The sequence below is a fragment of the Hyposmocoma kahamanoa genome, unplaced genomic scaffold (assembly GCF_003589595.1).
Source record: "Hyposmocoma kahamanoa isolate Upper Pololo Valley unplaced genomic scaffold, ASM358959v1 66, whole genome shotgun sequence".
Classification (NCBI taxonomy): Eukaryota; Metazoa; Arthropoda; class Insecta; order Lepidoptera; family Cosmopterigidae; genus Hyposmocoma; species Hyposmocoma kahamanoa.
The window spans coordinates 4,736,773-4,753,050 of NW_020653854.1; the positions used below are offsets into that span (position 1 = coordinate 4,736,773).

Consider the following 16,278-nt stretch of genomic DNA (forward strand, 5'->3'; position numbering starts at 1 on the left):
AGTTTCGTGGTACGGCCGCTTGTACATTCTTTTGGCCAAATTTAATATTTAGTTATGATATGTTAGGCAACACTGTTCTCGATTCTGATCGATTTTGAAAACTAAAGGACGAAAATTATTATGACTTTAGCAGTATTATAAAAATATTCTATAACTCTTTTGTTATAACGTTTAGTAATGGTTCGTTTTTTTTTTCAGTTTTATAGTATCTGTTATCAGTAGTATCTGTAATTTCGATAATTTTTGCTGCATGTTGCCTGCGAATGTCCGAATATAGTGAGCAAATAATTACATACATCGCCGGATATGTAGTACGAGTAATACAAAAAATATTTTGATTGTAATTTACAAAAACCTGGAGTTGGTCATACGTATGAGTTCGTTGCTTTCAAGGACGAAGGTGGTCTAGTCTATCCCACCAAAGATGCTATCCAAATATGCAGAGTAGCACAGTTAGAAATCCGAGAAATCATGACGAAATCACAAAAACTTTACACGAGGCCGACATTAAGTAAACCTTTTAAGAATATATAAAGATTTTACGATATTTTGTCAGCAGTAACATTTTCAGTTGTCTTGCCATTCACCAATTTGATAAATCACCGACGGAAAACCATCTAGTAAATTTAATTAAGGCAGTTGCAAGTTCATATATTGACGTGCGTTTTCATTATTTAAGTCAATCGATAAGATATTCTATTACAAAAAGACGGTTATATAATAAGTTTATTTTATTTCAACGACAATAATTCTAGTAGGTATATGAATATCGAGTTCTTAGGTTTTCGCGATCGTTAAACATAGGAAATGAAACTATTTTTCCGGATTTAAATCGCGTATATTTGTTGACTGCAATCAACCGTGACCATGGGACCCGTAAAGGGCCCGAAACGTCGGTTTCTTTGAGAAAAGAAATATACGCGATTGAAATGCGGAAAAATAGTTTCATTTCCTATCTAATATATGACGTTTAAATTTATAAGTAATCAAAATTTTTTTAAAACAACTTGTAATAAAGGACAGTTATAGTATCTTCTTTTGGTATTTTTCTACTATATTAATATTTGACGACTACCTGTAATCAACGAATACTTGAATCGATTAACTGAATGGAATACGTGTATTCCGTTCAATCAATCGATTTAGCGCGGAAGGAGGTTACCCATCACTAAATAGTTCTTGTAACGTCATGGTGGATACATAAAATGTGGCACGCGCGGTTTTCATAGAAATTGCTGTACTTGCGGCGTCCATCTAGATATATGTATGTCTGTGGTTAGGTCCGAAAAAATAGGTTAATTTCCAATTCTATCTTTATAATATACCTAATGTTAGCATTCTCGCTTCTCAAGTGAAAGGTCGATGGTTCGATTTCCTGTGGCGGCATAAAGCTATGTCAAGAACACTCCAACCTTGACACGTAAGTTATGCCGCTCGCTAATAAGTCAATAAATACTGTAAATACTACAGTGTGACTGAAGAAAAAAGTAAGGAAGAATTTTACAATCTTATCGGACCAGCAGTTAACTATGAAGGAGTGTCAGATTCAAATCCCGAAAGGACGCATTTTGAAAACGAACTGTGTACTAAATTGGTGCTGCATAGACAAACGGGATCACTACCGAACCCCCGCAATTTATTTCGTTAGTCTGGTATTCATAGTACAACAAGGGGAACATGACATTATAATTTTTACTTTTAAGCCAATTATACAATACACATTATTCAGCTGGTAAATAAATCCAAAATATTCTATTTGTATTGAGTTATTAGGTTTTCGCGATTGTTACACATAGGAAATGAAACTATTTCAACCGTGACCATGGTACCTGTAAAGGGCCCGAAACGTTTGGTTTGTTTGAAAAAACAAATATACGCGATTTAAATCCGGAAAAATAGTTTCATTTCCTAATTCTATTTGGTTCAATTAAGATACATGCATGTGTGATATTAAAACTAAAAGAATACAAAATAATAAATGAAAAAAAAAATCTACATTATTATTTAATCAATTTATTTATTTAAATAAAAAATAACAATAATGAAATAGTTGCATTTGTTTCAATTCGTTTATTAAAGCGTTTTATACAGTCCGTTTCCCTAGTTGGCCGTTTAAAAAGCACTATGAAGTAGCAATTAGAATTTATGACTATTCTTAATTTTACGACTAAAAGTATTTATTTATTGCCGTTTTGATGATGGAACATGCCTTAAGGTCTGCTTGCTTTTTTATTGGCCTTGTTAGTCTTTATTGCTTGCAAGTTAGAGATTTATAAAAACGTCTCAAGTTTTATTAACAGCTCGCTGCCTTACGTCCTAAGTCCTTTTATAAAGGTAACTCAATAAATTCAGCACGTAGCGTAGTTATGAGATTACTTTGTGCGTAGTTAAATATAGGAGTTAAAGTTAACGGCACCGGAAAGGGAGTACTTATTTATTATACAATAAGGTAAAATATACAGGTAAAATACAATAAAAGCTTAACTTACTTACTAGAAACTAACACTAGGATAAAATTATATGAATAAAATTGGGTCCTCGCGGCAAGGTGCCCAAGATGCTGGAAGCGTTCCCCTTTTGTATGGATAGCCATTAGCATAGGCTAATGCGTTGCTCGAGGTAGTTGCTGGAGTTAAAGTTTAGAATATGATTCAATAGCATTAGAGCTCTATGTGAAAGAGTCCAGGGAAGTACTGCTACCGTGACTATTTCTCCCGCCAAGCAGTAATGTGAGCATTGCTGCGTTCTGGCTTTGATGTTGCGGTGATAAAATTACAGGCACAAGGGACTTGTCAACGTTATGTCTCAGGGTGCCGGGAATTGACGTTACTTCACACTGGGACAGTTGCTTCAACTGTACCAAGCATAACATAATGTTGGTTGTGATTGTGAGCATTGCTGCCATTTATGGGAATGTTCTGCTAAATACCAACTGACGACCTTGAATTCAGTTGAAGCGTGTCAAGAGGCTTATAGATGACTCGGGATGTAGTAGAGGCGAAGCTGCAGAGCCTTTAACACCACCGTAAAGCTGCCTGCATATCGGTATTCCACAGGGTAAATCACGGAGACTGTGCAATAGTATTACACCGATTTAATTCCGCCTTCCCCTTTCCATCATCAGGGGACTAACCACCGCTCCACCAATGGGGTGGATTGTTGCGAATATTTCAAAGATTCGCACAAATGGCAAACGGCTATGGATATCTCTACCTGCAGACTTAGTCCCTGAAAGCCTTTTGCTAGGTGAAAGTGAATAGGCATTATTTAAGAGTGCAATGTAACAACACTTGCCATCAAGATTAGAGTAAATTAGAGGCTCTTAAAGTTAAACTATTATCTGTGTAATAATAAACGCCATTCTGTGCTAAAGCTGTGTAAAGTTTTTCTTTTAACTCCCTATACGACGACGTGCCACTAATTTGTTTTAAGTCCATTATATTACCTTGTTCTGAGTCGTCCAAGTTCTCGCTTGCTTCCCACTTTGTAGTAAATAATAGATGTAGAGAACAGTATCTGAATTGTCATATTTAAAATTTTTGTATATTATGTGACTGTAGCATGTAGACTCCGCGAATGACCAGTAGACTGACCTCATAGACAGACTGACAAACGTCAATTAAAATGACTTTCTTACAATGAAAATGAAAAAAATTTCACTTACTTACATACATGAAATAGTGTAGTAAAAATTTATATTTTATTTAATAGTTTTTTGTTACAATTTATAATAATAATAACGCACACACTCAACATAGCCCCGCACTAAGGAAACCCTGTGTCGCGGGTGCCATGGACACACACATAGACAACCACAAATTACACCCAAACTCACGAGAGAAATAAATGTAGGTCATACAAATATTTCGCCCGGCCCGGGAATCGAACCTGGGACCTCTGCGTGGCAGTCCGGCATGGTAACCGTTCGGCCACGGAGGCAGTTTAATAACTAATAAAATAATTTTTATAACTAATAAAATAATTTTTCGATTGTATAATTTTGTTTTTTTTATATTGATCGATATATAATAAGAAACCATTTCCCACATGGGTTTCTAATAATGATTTTTCTTATCTGAGTACAGAGATTTTTTTTAGAAATATCTCGTCTGTGTTGTCAAAGTCGCGTAGTGTCGGAGTAAAATCATGTCGATGTAACATGTTGTCGGAGTAGCGTAGTGTCTGAGTAAAGTAATGTCGAAGTAACATATTGTCGAAGTAACGTAATGTCTGAGTAAAATCATGTCGATGTAACATGTTGTCGGAGTAGCGTGTGTCGAAGTTCAGTTAGTGAGTCATTTTTAAAGTCTCTGTATTGATGTCAGCAGAGTAGGTCTTTCACGAGTTATTTGAATGTCTATTAATCCCAACAGGTTATAGAGAAATGCAAATCAGAATTACGTATGTATGTATGTAAACACTTTATTGTACAACAAAACACATTACAAATTTTAAGCAACAATTTATAACGTTAATGTACAATGCGAGCTTATCACGTAAAGGGACTTCTTCCAACGTTTTAAATTTAATTTTTACATTATAATTTTCAACCGACTGAATAAACACAGCGTTTAATTCTTTTTGACTAAAGTTATACAGGCTAGTAAAATAGGGGCGTGTCAAATTATATAGGTAGTTACTAATATATTAATCAAAATTAATAATGTCAGCATTACAATACTACCCTCAATCGCAGGCAGTTAATCATGCGGCTCTATCATTTCCTGCAGTCTGCAATTAGAAACCTAAATGTATTGGGTCACGAGCATAGATATAGAAATCTATGGTCACGAGACGTCACGATCGTTCGACACGACCACGACTATCAATGAATTATGAATTTGAAATTGAAGTTATTATCTGCAATTGATTTTTTTTCAGGCCATCATTATCTGTCATTTATTTGTTTATTTAGTGACAGGAACATCAACTTAATAATAATAATAACGCAACATACTCATAGCCCCGCACTAGGAAAACCCTGAGTCGCGGGTGCCATGGACACACACATAGACAACCACAAACGACACCCAAACTCGCGAGAGAAATAAATGTAGGCCATACACGTACTTCTTCCGGCCTGGGAATCGAATCCAGGACCTCTGCGTGGCAATCTGCGGCATGGTAACCGTTCGGCCACGAAGGCAGTTTATTTTTACATGTGCATTACGTGTCTTATCTATGTAACACCAATCATGAACATAATTCGGATACCCAAGCCTATTACAGATGAATACAATTTATTTATTTATTGGCAGGAACATAAACATGTGTGTTACAATATGTACGAACTTAAGACCAACCATGAATATAATTTTGATACACAAGCCAATTACAGAGAGACTGAAGTCGATTTTTGAGTTACATACAAACGTTAATACTTTTTTTAAACAGAAAAATAATCGTGTCAATGAGAGTTCCTATAGAAAGTTTCTTCCGACTATTACCAATCGAATTGAATTTATTTTTCTGACAACATAAAAATCACAAAAATACTCACTACTGATCGTACCTTTTCATAAATGTGTGCGCGACTGCATGTAAGCGAAGTTTGTGGTTTCTGGCGTCGAAAGATTGCTCAAATAAACAGTATTCCTTCACCAATTATTCACCTGTTCCCCGTAATCAAGTCTCAAGAGTTCTTAAAGTACAACTATCTCGAAACAATGGTGTTCACAAAGTGATGCATCGCCCAGATTGAAGCAATTAGTCCCGATAACCTGGGGCGGTGAATAATGACCGGCTATTTGTACGTTTCACATTCAAACCCGCAGAACAACTTGTACTAATGTCTACTATCTTCGTTCAATGTTTTTCCGACCATTGAGTTACGAGTATAACCCTCTTTGAGCTACTCGGATAGGAAACATGGCATTAATAAAAGTCTTGCATTTTTAATTAATAGGAACATGCGTTGATTTTTGTTTGCAATATTGAATGACAAATTGTTTGTTTGCTGCAGCGGAGGGGAGCCTGTCAGATTTTGCGGTGCGCAAAGTCCACTACACGGTGAGCAATCCTCTCAAAAAGAACCTCTTCACTGCTGATACCAGGCAAGTATCTTCATGCTTTGTAATTGGGTTAGTAGATCAAGTAATCTAGATACATAGATAGATAGTGTATTGCCACAAGGACATACAACGATATGAAACAATAAAGATAGCAAAACACAAGAAAAACAAACAAAAATTAGAATTAACGGTAACAAAACAAGCAAACAAAAAGAAAGAAATCAAATAAAAATGCAAACAAATAGCTAGTAGTTACTAGCTATTTGTTTTGTTAGTCGACTGGTACAAACTTAATATTGAACATGCTTCCATGTATTTAAGGACAGCATGAAATGGTTGCGAGGTAGAATTATAAAGCCAAGTCAACAAAAATAATTTTGTGCGTAATCTGACATTTGGTTCTAGTCAACAATCAAAAGCCGGAAATAATATCTTGTTAATGAAATTTGGCCACGATTATAGACAGAGTAAAGTTACTCTGTATTTGTATTTATCTGCATTTCAGCGCTCATATTCAAGTGAATATGAGCGCTGAAATGCAGATAAATCTAATCTGTAACATTGTTATTGTGATACTAGACCTTTCCCAGAAATCTATCAAAATGAGAAATGTCTAATCCATCATAAATAATTAAATCTTTCAGACCACCATGCCTCAGAAACATGTACGAGAAAGCGTGCTCCGACCGTCTATCGAATTCAATACTGGACCAACTACGAAGAGACGCTCAACATTCCCCGTATCTTCTATGTACGCCTATTTTAAGCACCAAAAGAAGACGTCTCTATCAGAAGGTTGACGTTGAAATTGAGACTCATATTGTAAGTATATCGAAATTGGTCCAATGTCGTTAAAGAAACCAATTCGGATTATCTTCACGTCTCGTACCAATAAATCGTTCATCGTGTGTAACTTGCATTTACTATGGTAAATCAAGTTTCTTATCTATCCCAATAAAAATTATTTCAATATTGTGGGCGTGTTGTTTCTGTTATAGTTCATTTTGGTGCAAGGAGATTGAACTTTCAAAACTTTCTGAGCATTTTTTCTGTAAACAGGTCTAACGCCGTTGCTACTCACTTCTGAAACAATGTTTTAAAACAAATAAACAATAAGTGCTACTCAGAACTCAAAATCGTGATTATGCAGGATTAGTATTCTAAAAATAAAAATCTAATTGTTTCCAGCCATCCGTAGTTGAGCATCTCCGGAAATGGACATCGAAGGAGGCCATAGGAGACGTGACGGCTTTACCAGATGCCTCAATGAGAATATCCAGCGGAGTCACTCTAACTCTTGACGAATTGTCGGAATGTGGGTCAGGTGACGATGAACCAATTGACCATAGACTGCCCAGCCCCGAGGAGCAACTACGTGTCATCGCTTCCAAGTAAGTGTCCTCATTAGTCTATATACATATAGTCCAACAGCCATATGTATATATTTCAAATTTTATGTGTCGTGTATGAAAAGCTGTTTCTCTAAAATTTTAGATACTCTAATTTTCTTTAGTCTTGTTATCACTAAGTCCACCTAAACAATGTTTCAGATTCCCACCGGAACTAGTCGCGATCGACACATCTGGCAAGTTCTTTGACAGAATGTGCAGCTCTCGGAAGTCTCTCGTCATCGAGAACGGCGCGGGTGAGACCGACACGGTGAAACGTAGAACACGCTCCAGAAAGCCCCGGGGTAAAAGACGCAACACCATATCGGGCACTGATCAGAAAGAGCTTAGAGAGGCTATAGCTGGGTAAGCTTCTAGTCTGCACCTTACACTTCACTTGCACAGGTTACATTATCTCTCACTTGTTATTTTTTCTTTGCCAATTAGATAGATAATGTAATCTACCAAAGCGATTTAATTATAACCATTCAGCACAGTACTTGTACGTGTGGAGCTTTAAAAATGTTCCAATTAAAATCTTCAGCACATAACCTGTTGATAATACTATCTTGTGCTTCTGTGAATACATTATGTTTAACATTGACTGTCCTTGTTTTCTTACAATTAATGTTCCATTTTAATACTGCTGAGAAACAAGGACAATCAGTTGTTTGTGCACTTGAACACTAATAGTGCCATTTGTCATTAGCTTCATGATTATTAATTACATCTTGAAAAGCGCCGCTGTTACAAGACTAAGCGATGTTTTTCAGACTTCCAAATATAGAACTGCCTCTAGCGTGTGACTAATGCTTTGCTTGGTTTGTTCTATCGTAGCGATTCATCAAATGCCGCGGCTTCCGAAGAGATTGAAGATAACACTGTCGTCAGATCGCGTTCTAGCGATTTGCTTAAGAAGAGTCCAATCGATCCGGTGACAAAGAAAGGGCATTTCAACACGTTAAAACAATGGGGAAAGAACAGGTTACGTATGATTGGACGATCGCCCAGTGCCAGCAGAGATAGTTGTAAAGATATTTTGAAATCTGAAAAGAGCAAAGACACGAAATCTCCATCTAAACCAGAAGATACTCAAATACAGGAGACAGTGACGATGCGAAAGAAGCGGCAAAGCGAAGAAGATCGTCGAACGCATCAGAGATGCGCGTCATATTCCTCTTCGGAAAAGAGCATAGCGCTAGCATCTGCAGTGCAAACAACAGCGACCATAAATATAGGTGTCAAACTACGAGGAACATCGGCACAGCGCCGTTTAAGACGATCTGGCATTGGCAAAGACGAGCCAAATTCGTCAAGTGGAAATTGGTCCGCCAGCTCCGAATCTGGGCGGACTAGTATAGGTTCAGAAATAACCACTACTACAGTACCCCCTAAAAGTACAACTTCAGCGGCCACTTCTAACAATTCCCTAAACTTCCATCACGGCCCACCGAGTTCAATCATCAGTCGAAGAAAATTCCTCAATACATCTGGTTCAGGCAGCGTCACTAGTGAAGGCACACTTACACCTGACATAATTCACGACTTGCATGAAGATTTAGAGACTAGTTCTGAATTCTCCTGCGACACCGAAGGGTATTACACTTCTTTCCATATGGACTCAGGGTTGAAAACTTTAAAAGAAGAAGAAATATCTCCATGCACTCCAATGCATACGAGCAATGCTTTATCTAATTCATCTAATAGTCAAAATATGACTGCAGAAAATGAATACGAATTGTTTGGTAAAGGATCCACAAGTACAACGACAAGTTCTGCTGGTACAGTTTGTACAACCCTCATGGCTGCCGGAAGTGACAGGTCTCTTGGTCCTATCGTACCGGAAAGAAAGAGTTCCTTATCTAAAATTAACAGAAGCAGAGGCAGCAGCATACAAAGTGCAAACGCGAGCTTGGACAGAAGCTTGAACTCCTCTTTTTCAAAGTCGCCTTTTAGTAGCCTAAAATACCCTCTGCGTTCGTATACTGATAAACAAGTCTGCAACCTTTCCTCACCGGAAATCAGTGCACCCACATCAACCATCACTATAACGCGTAACGTCGGCAATCACTCAGAAATAACCGCGGTTGCTGAAATCCATACTGAGACTGACTTGGAAAGCGCTAAGAAAAGTACAGGAACTAGTTCACCAGATTCTGGTCACAATACTTCTAGCTCACCTATTGAAGACTCTGTTTCTAGTGCTCACGGAAAAAACAGCTTGTCAGAGCAGGATTATTCTGAATCCTCCGATTTAGAAGGCACAGACCGAATTGAAAGAATAAGATACAAAACTACAATCAACAGCTCGAGGATACCTTCCATGTGTGTGATTACGCCTTCAAATTCAGACGACGAAAGTGAAACAAGCAATAAAGATTCTGAATCTAACAAGCAGCAGGATACTGTACTAGAAACTGCAGTTAAAAAGGCAGGCAGTCGTCCTAAGTTAGATTTGCCCATTGAGGAAAAGCCCAAAGATGTAAAAAGTCCGACAGAAACAACCAAACCCACTGGCAAATCCACACAATTGAATTTAAGATCATCTTTACTACCACTGAACAATCTAATGTGTAAACTGAAAGGAGTACTTCCACACAAATTATCAATCAAAAAGTCCCCAGCTCCAAAAGAAGTTGAACCTGTCGACAGTATTTATGACGCTGGTGATTACGTCACCATAGCAGATGTTAAAAACAACAATCAGAAAGCAAGCCTGAATAGAGGAATTTATGGAAACAATGACGTCATACGAAAGAATCTTCAAACTGTACTGTCAGGAAAGCTTCCAGACACAGAATATGTGTCACTCAACGAATTGCCAAATTGTCTAAGTGAAACTAAAGATTACCTGGAACATGCTTTGGATGAGAAACCATCACCAGTATTAGAAGAGATACACAAAAAAGGTGCCAAAGTAACCCTTGACTCTCATGGCCAAGTAATATATTCTTCGGACACGTTGAAGCGTCGCAAAGGAGCTCACACGACTTTCGAACCGGGACCATTTGTTCAAGAAATCTGTCCTACAACCACCGTCATTCAAAGAGAGACTGCTGATGTTGTAAGAGTTGTTGATGAGACTGATTTCCCTTACGAACCTCCACCGCCTTCAAGCAAACCTACTTCGCCACAATTAGGAAAGATGATAATCCGTGCGCCAATCGTGCCTGATGGACCTGTGACTACCGAATTTATAACTCTTCCACCACCAAAGCCTAGTACAATAATAACTGCGACTCCAATTACTGAAACACCTACGTTATCCAGTCCAACACCTGTAGTAACTAAACCACATGATACCCAAGATCATCAAGATCTGCCAAGGGTTGTAGAAGCTATAACTAGGACAGGGGCTTACGTAAATATACACGATGCGGAGGGCGTCAGCTTGTCACCGACGAAAGACGATTTAGCAGGTAAGAATCTTTGCTCAAAATCTATTACGAAAAATTTTAATAAAGTAAACTTAAATAATACAGATGCTCATTTAGATGATACTTACAGAGAAATTATTCCATTTGTTCCAAATTTTCAAACGCCCATTATGTTACAAAAGTCTCAACATGAGTTTAATAGGCCAGGGATTAAAGCGGCTGAGGTGTTAAAGATGTTCTCAAATAAATGCAATGGTGATAGTAATGGAGACTTATTGAGTCAAAACGTTGTAAATGGAGATAATCTCGAAAAATCTTTAAACAATAAAGTTAAACGGAGCGACAGTTACAAATTAGCTAATTCACCTTTGATGCCTATTAAAAAGTTACTTAAATTTGAAAGTTTCACGAGTTCTAAAAAGGTTGACTCTTTGGAAATGATACAAGCGGAAATTACCGCAGATTTACTGCGTGACGAAATTAATTATCCTCCTACTGTGAGTCCAAAACTGAATCATAGAGATTTCTTAAATCTATCTGATGATTGTGAATGCACGCAGAGTGATACGTCCTGTATCGATGATAAGTTTGATGCAGAGTTGTCTGCCTTGACATTAAGTCCGTTCACCACTCCGTTATCTAAACGCCATACAGTAGCAATATTACCTGACACTCGAGATACTTCTTTAGATATGCTTACAGCAATATTAGATTCAGACCCTGATGATGTATGCATTTTACACTCTCCGCCATCTTGCCCTCTTTCGCCGAGTAAAGTCACTTTACCTTTCGATGGTTCAATGCATAGAGCTAGGATTTTGTCTATCTCGGAAAATGAGTACGGTACTGAAATTTGGTAATCTTTACTTATTTTAATTTTTAGAAATAGTTTAAGTTCTCCGTTTTCGGGAAATGTATCTGGTTCCATAGTAAATTTGTACTTGAGGTTTTTATAGCTTACAGCTAGCCTGTTTAAATTCTAGAAACTGTATTTCCTATGTTACCGACTTCCAAGTACACTTCTGTGTGCTCGAATATTTACGCTTATTTATTATTTCTTGCCAGTAGGTTAGTGATAGAATTAAAATTTTATTTAGATTTTTTTCTTTGTATGTACCAAAACTTTAATTAAATCCGTCCATTGTAATATATATGTGACTGCAAAATTCGTCTTCCACATTTTGTAGAATTTTCTTATTCTGTGATAGATTTTATTTCTAAGCTTATTACGACATGGTTTGTGTTTTGTTTTGTATCAGTAAATACTCATCGACAAAAATAATTGATGATCACAAACATATTTGCAGTTAAATATAGGTCACGTTCACTACTGTCAGTATCATTCTGCAGTTATGACCGGGGTCCCAAAAAAAAAGAGGGACGGCAAATTATATCTTTGGCAACTTTTGTGGTCATGTACTATTTACGCTTTCGCCTGTTTCAACTCCTCAATAAAGCAACTTGATATATAGTACAAATTATTGGCATTGTATTTGGTTATGGAACTGCAAAATTAATTTTGTAATCATTGATTATTTCTACAATGTGTTGTGTGTTGTATATTTGTAAGAATCACTGATGCATGGTGGCTTTCTTCACCGCAGACAACACAGCTTTCGAGTGGTTCATATACTTCTTATGTAAGTGCATGGTGTGTTATTCTGTGTTCCTTACGTTTTGTAAATAATACCATTATACAACTATTGTCAATTAACGCACTTTTCATTTAATATTTGGTGTCGATTTAGCTGTTCATTTTACTTAAACGAAGTTTACTAATCATTTATCCTATCAGAAACGATGACAAACGATGTTTGTTGGATTTTTGAATTTATTAAGCAAAATGCGCTAAAAATAGCCACCATTACCACTCCTACTTCATTCTCACTGTACTCATACATTCACCTTGCACTGGGCTAAAGTTATGCTCTAAAAATTAATCTTGTACTATCCAAGTTTTGTATCAGAGTTGAATTTTCACATTAATAATTAGGAAAAAACTGTAAATATATTCGATTGTTAATTTATAATAATTCCCAGGGATCATAACATCTAAAAATAATTAACTTTAAAGTTTCTAACTTGTGAATAACATGACTAATTTGTGAATAACACACTTCATTTCAAAGATGTGTTTCTTTTGTGTCCATAACATTGAGAATGTTGACACCACCCTTTTAATTGCACATTCCCTGCATCGCTTGCACAGAAGAAGGTAGCTTCCAAACGCACCTTAACGACAACTCAAAAGGTAAAGTTTTGTTGCTTTTTTGGCATGATCAATTATTTTAAATGCATGGAAAATTACTAACAAATTACCACTAAATAAGAATTTTGACTTGAAGGAAATAGACATGAATTAACTGAAAATTGATTAACACCAACGCTATTTAAATATAACAAAACAGTACAGAGTACTAAAAAACCGACCTCAAAAGTGAGCCGACCTCAGAGGTGGAATATTTTCTTCGAATTTAAATGGCACCACATCAAGTTACCTTCCTTCCAACAAAAAAGAATCATCAAAATCGGTTCACAAATGCCGCCGGAGTTATCGCGTAACATACATACAAATAAACTAATTGAGAACCTCCTCCTTTTTTTGAAGTCGGTTAAAAATACTAATAAAAAGATAAATTGAATAATGAGTCAATTCATTCATTCATTTTATAACTAACAATCCATTATAGTCAAACATAGAAAAATATGCCATGCACCATTAAATCACGTATTATATACTAATTCGCAATAAGTATCCACCACTGTTTTAGCTGTACTTTGTGTTCATTATTTGCACGGTTGTAACTAATCTAATAGAGCATTATTTGTATTACCTAGCTATAAGCTTTTGGGACCACTTGGATGTTACGTACAGAATGATTTTTGTATATTAGAATAGCTTCTTATGATAGTTTTTTTTTCAACAAGGTGTTACAAAAAGTACACACAAAGTGAAAATTTAAGGATGACTGAGATCCTCTCTCTGCCTATTATACTATTATTGTAACATCTTACAGCAGGTAATGTACTCCATGTACAGAATATTACTATAATAAATAGTATGGAATATTTAACTTTTGTATCTAAGCTTGTTGATACAAATAACGCCTGTGCCTTTAAACTGTATTTACTGTACATAAATATATCAGGCATACTGTATTATACTTTAAATAATGATTACGTCATAGGTGTCGCGTGTTCATTACAACAGCCGGGATTTTTCACGGCATGTTTATAATATTGCGAATTGTCAATTTTTCACAACATTTCGTTCGAAAATACTGGATTATTTCCCTCACTTGTTTAGATATTATCGGAATACCAGTATTTTAACGTTACATAGGCCTTATTTGTATCTAGCCCCTTTATATTTTATGCCGCCAATATACTTATTAAGAATAGAGCACAATATCTTAGTTATTGCATGCTTTTAAACTACACAGGGTTAATTCATTGTTTTTATAATTTCAGACTATCGACATTCCAGTGCTGACAACCCCTACTTGAACATACCGCAAAATCTAGTCCAAAAGCGTCCAACGGTGGACTTTAACGCTATTAACCCCACCTTACATAGGCATCACACTGCGCACCTCCGCGGTAGACATGGAATTGTGAATTATGAAAACCCAAGTCGACAAAATGAGCAACCAAAGTTCTGGACACTTCCTAAAAGAAGCGCCTTTGAACAAACCGTTCCAAAACCTTTGACGGACTTAAAAACAGTTCATTATCCTACAAAACCTTTCATGCCAACCGATCAGCCTGTCACGATCCAGGAAGATTCCATCAGGATATCTCCTATTGATCCTCGCACTGCCGGGCCTTTCAAATCATCTACTCCATCTAACAAGGACAGCGTAGTCGACTTAAGCGCCAGAATGTTATCTCCAGTAAAGTCAACAATGACCAATGAAGAACTCTACGCAGTTATTCACAAAAGTAAGAAGAAATTGAACATAAAAGACAGTGCTGAAAGAGCAGAATCCCCTGCTTTGTCTTCCATTAGTTTGTCTCCGGTCGGTTCAGAAACTTCTTTGTACTTGAAAGGGACTCAACGTCATCCCGAAACTGGGTATCTGGGAGACCCAAGGTCTAGAATGAGTTGGTCACCAGCTGATAAACAAAATGTGCCTATGTTTGCAACTGGCCCTGCAGTCGCGCAACAAAAACAAGAAACCTGTGCTGACAGACACGGACCCGTGCCTCAAACTTCAAGACTTGATTTTAAGAAACTCCTACTCCAACACAGTGTAAAACTCAATACCCTAAATCCACAAAATATGACCAGCAAGTTATCTGCTGTGGAACAACTAAAACTTTCCAAAGACAAAACACAGCCGCAGGCGTCGGCTGTCAATAGATCGCAAGTTAACATTCTGGACCTAAGTGGGTCTCCAAAAACCTACACGCATAGAAAAGTCATAAAAACCAATCCACAGCCTGCTTCACCGGGAAGAACAAGTGCACTGATAAAAGATCATAAAAACACTCCTAAAATACTATTATCACCCAAATCTCAGTGGCGCTTCGCCAGTCCAAGATCAGATGTCCTATCAACCCCTATACCTGAAGCGAATAACGAGGACGAATCAAACAGCTCTGGTGAAAAACGTGACACTTCTCCAAACCCACCGTCAAAAACCATTCCTATTGTTACGAACCAACATTTTGGAGCACGACGAAATCTCATTCCCATAAAGGAAAAAAATTTCGGAGCCGATACAGATTTTCATGATGATCGGTTTGACAGAGGTATATTTCCTTTAAACACTGGATTATCAAGATCAGAAATAATGCAAGCGAAGCGAGCAGAGTTCTTTAATAGCCCACCAGAAGCGTCTCCTCCCAAGTTTACATCGTTTAAAAACACATCGACGGCTGGCCCGTCAGGTTTACGAAGCAAAATTTCTCCAGAGAAGAGAAATACTTCACCAACTACATTAGAAACAGCTTTATGATAGTTTCTGAATTATGAGGTGCTTAACGTGGATGCATTTTCAATTGAAGTAATTAATTACAATAATAATTATTATGTAAATAAGGCAGGTAACATAAATAGAAGCTTTAATCTAGTCTGTTCTTGCTAGAAGTGCCATGTCTAATGGCACAAGTCGTCGTACGATTATAATCAGTTTTTTATATATACTTAATTACTTAATGTTCATGGTATTAAGCTCAAAATCGTATTACATTGCTCTAAGGGGGCCAATTTTGTTTGTGTTGAATGAATGAATGGTATTGGAAAACAGACGAATAGTTTTAAAGGTAATTCTTAAGTATTTATTGAGTACATGTGTACTTTGTAAGTAGTGTTTTGAACTTTTTCAAAGTTTTTTAAGTTATTCGGAATACAATTTTAATTAAATGTTTTGAATGAATAAACTTTGTTCTTTTATTCTTTCGGTGTCCCCGTCAAGAAGCAGTTTACGTGGCGGCATAGCAATGAGGCATAGATTATCGTGGATATCTTTTTTAATCGTAGATTTAATCATTTTTCCT

The 16,278-nt window shown here is 36.8% G+C and overlaps 1 protein-coding gene across 1 annotated transcript in view; it reads left to right on the forward strand.

The window, feature by feature from the left end:
• The window catches only part of LOC113231977, a 153,305-nt gene extending 137,268 nt beyond the window's left edge, over positions 1–16,037 (forward strand). Inside the window, exons 2-7 of the mRNA XM_026466574.1 lie at positions 5,963–6,053; positions 6,656–6,833; positions 7,200–7,402; positions 7,562–7,765; positions 8,237–10,818; positions 14,248–16,037. Coding sequence (XP_026322359.1) covers positions 5,963–6,053; positions 6,656–6,833; positions 7,200–7,402; positions 7,562–7,765; positions 8,237–10,818; positions 14,248–15,737 — 4,748 coding nt within the window. The 3' untranslated portion in view covers positions 15,738–16,037. The remainder of the gene's footprint in view (positions 1–5,962; positions 6,054–6,655; positions 6,834–7,199; positions 7,403–7,561; positions 7,766–8,236; positions 10,819–14,247) is intronic.
• The last annotated feature ends 241 nt before the right edge of the window (positions 16,038–16,278 follow it).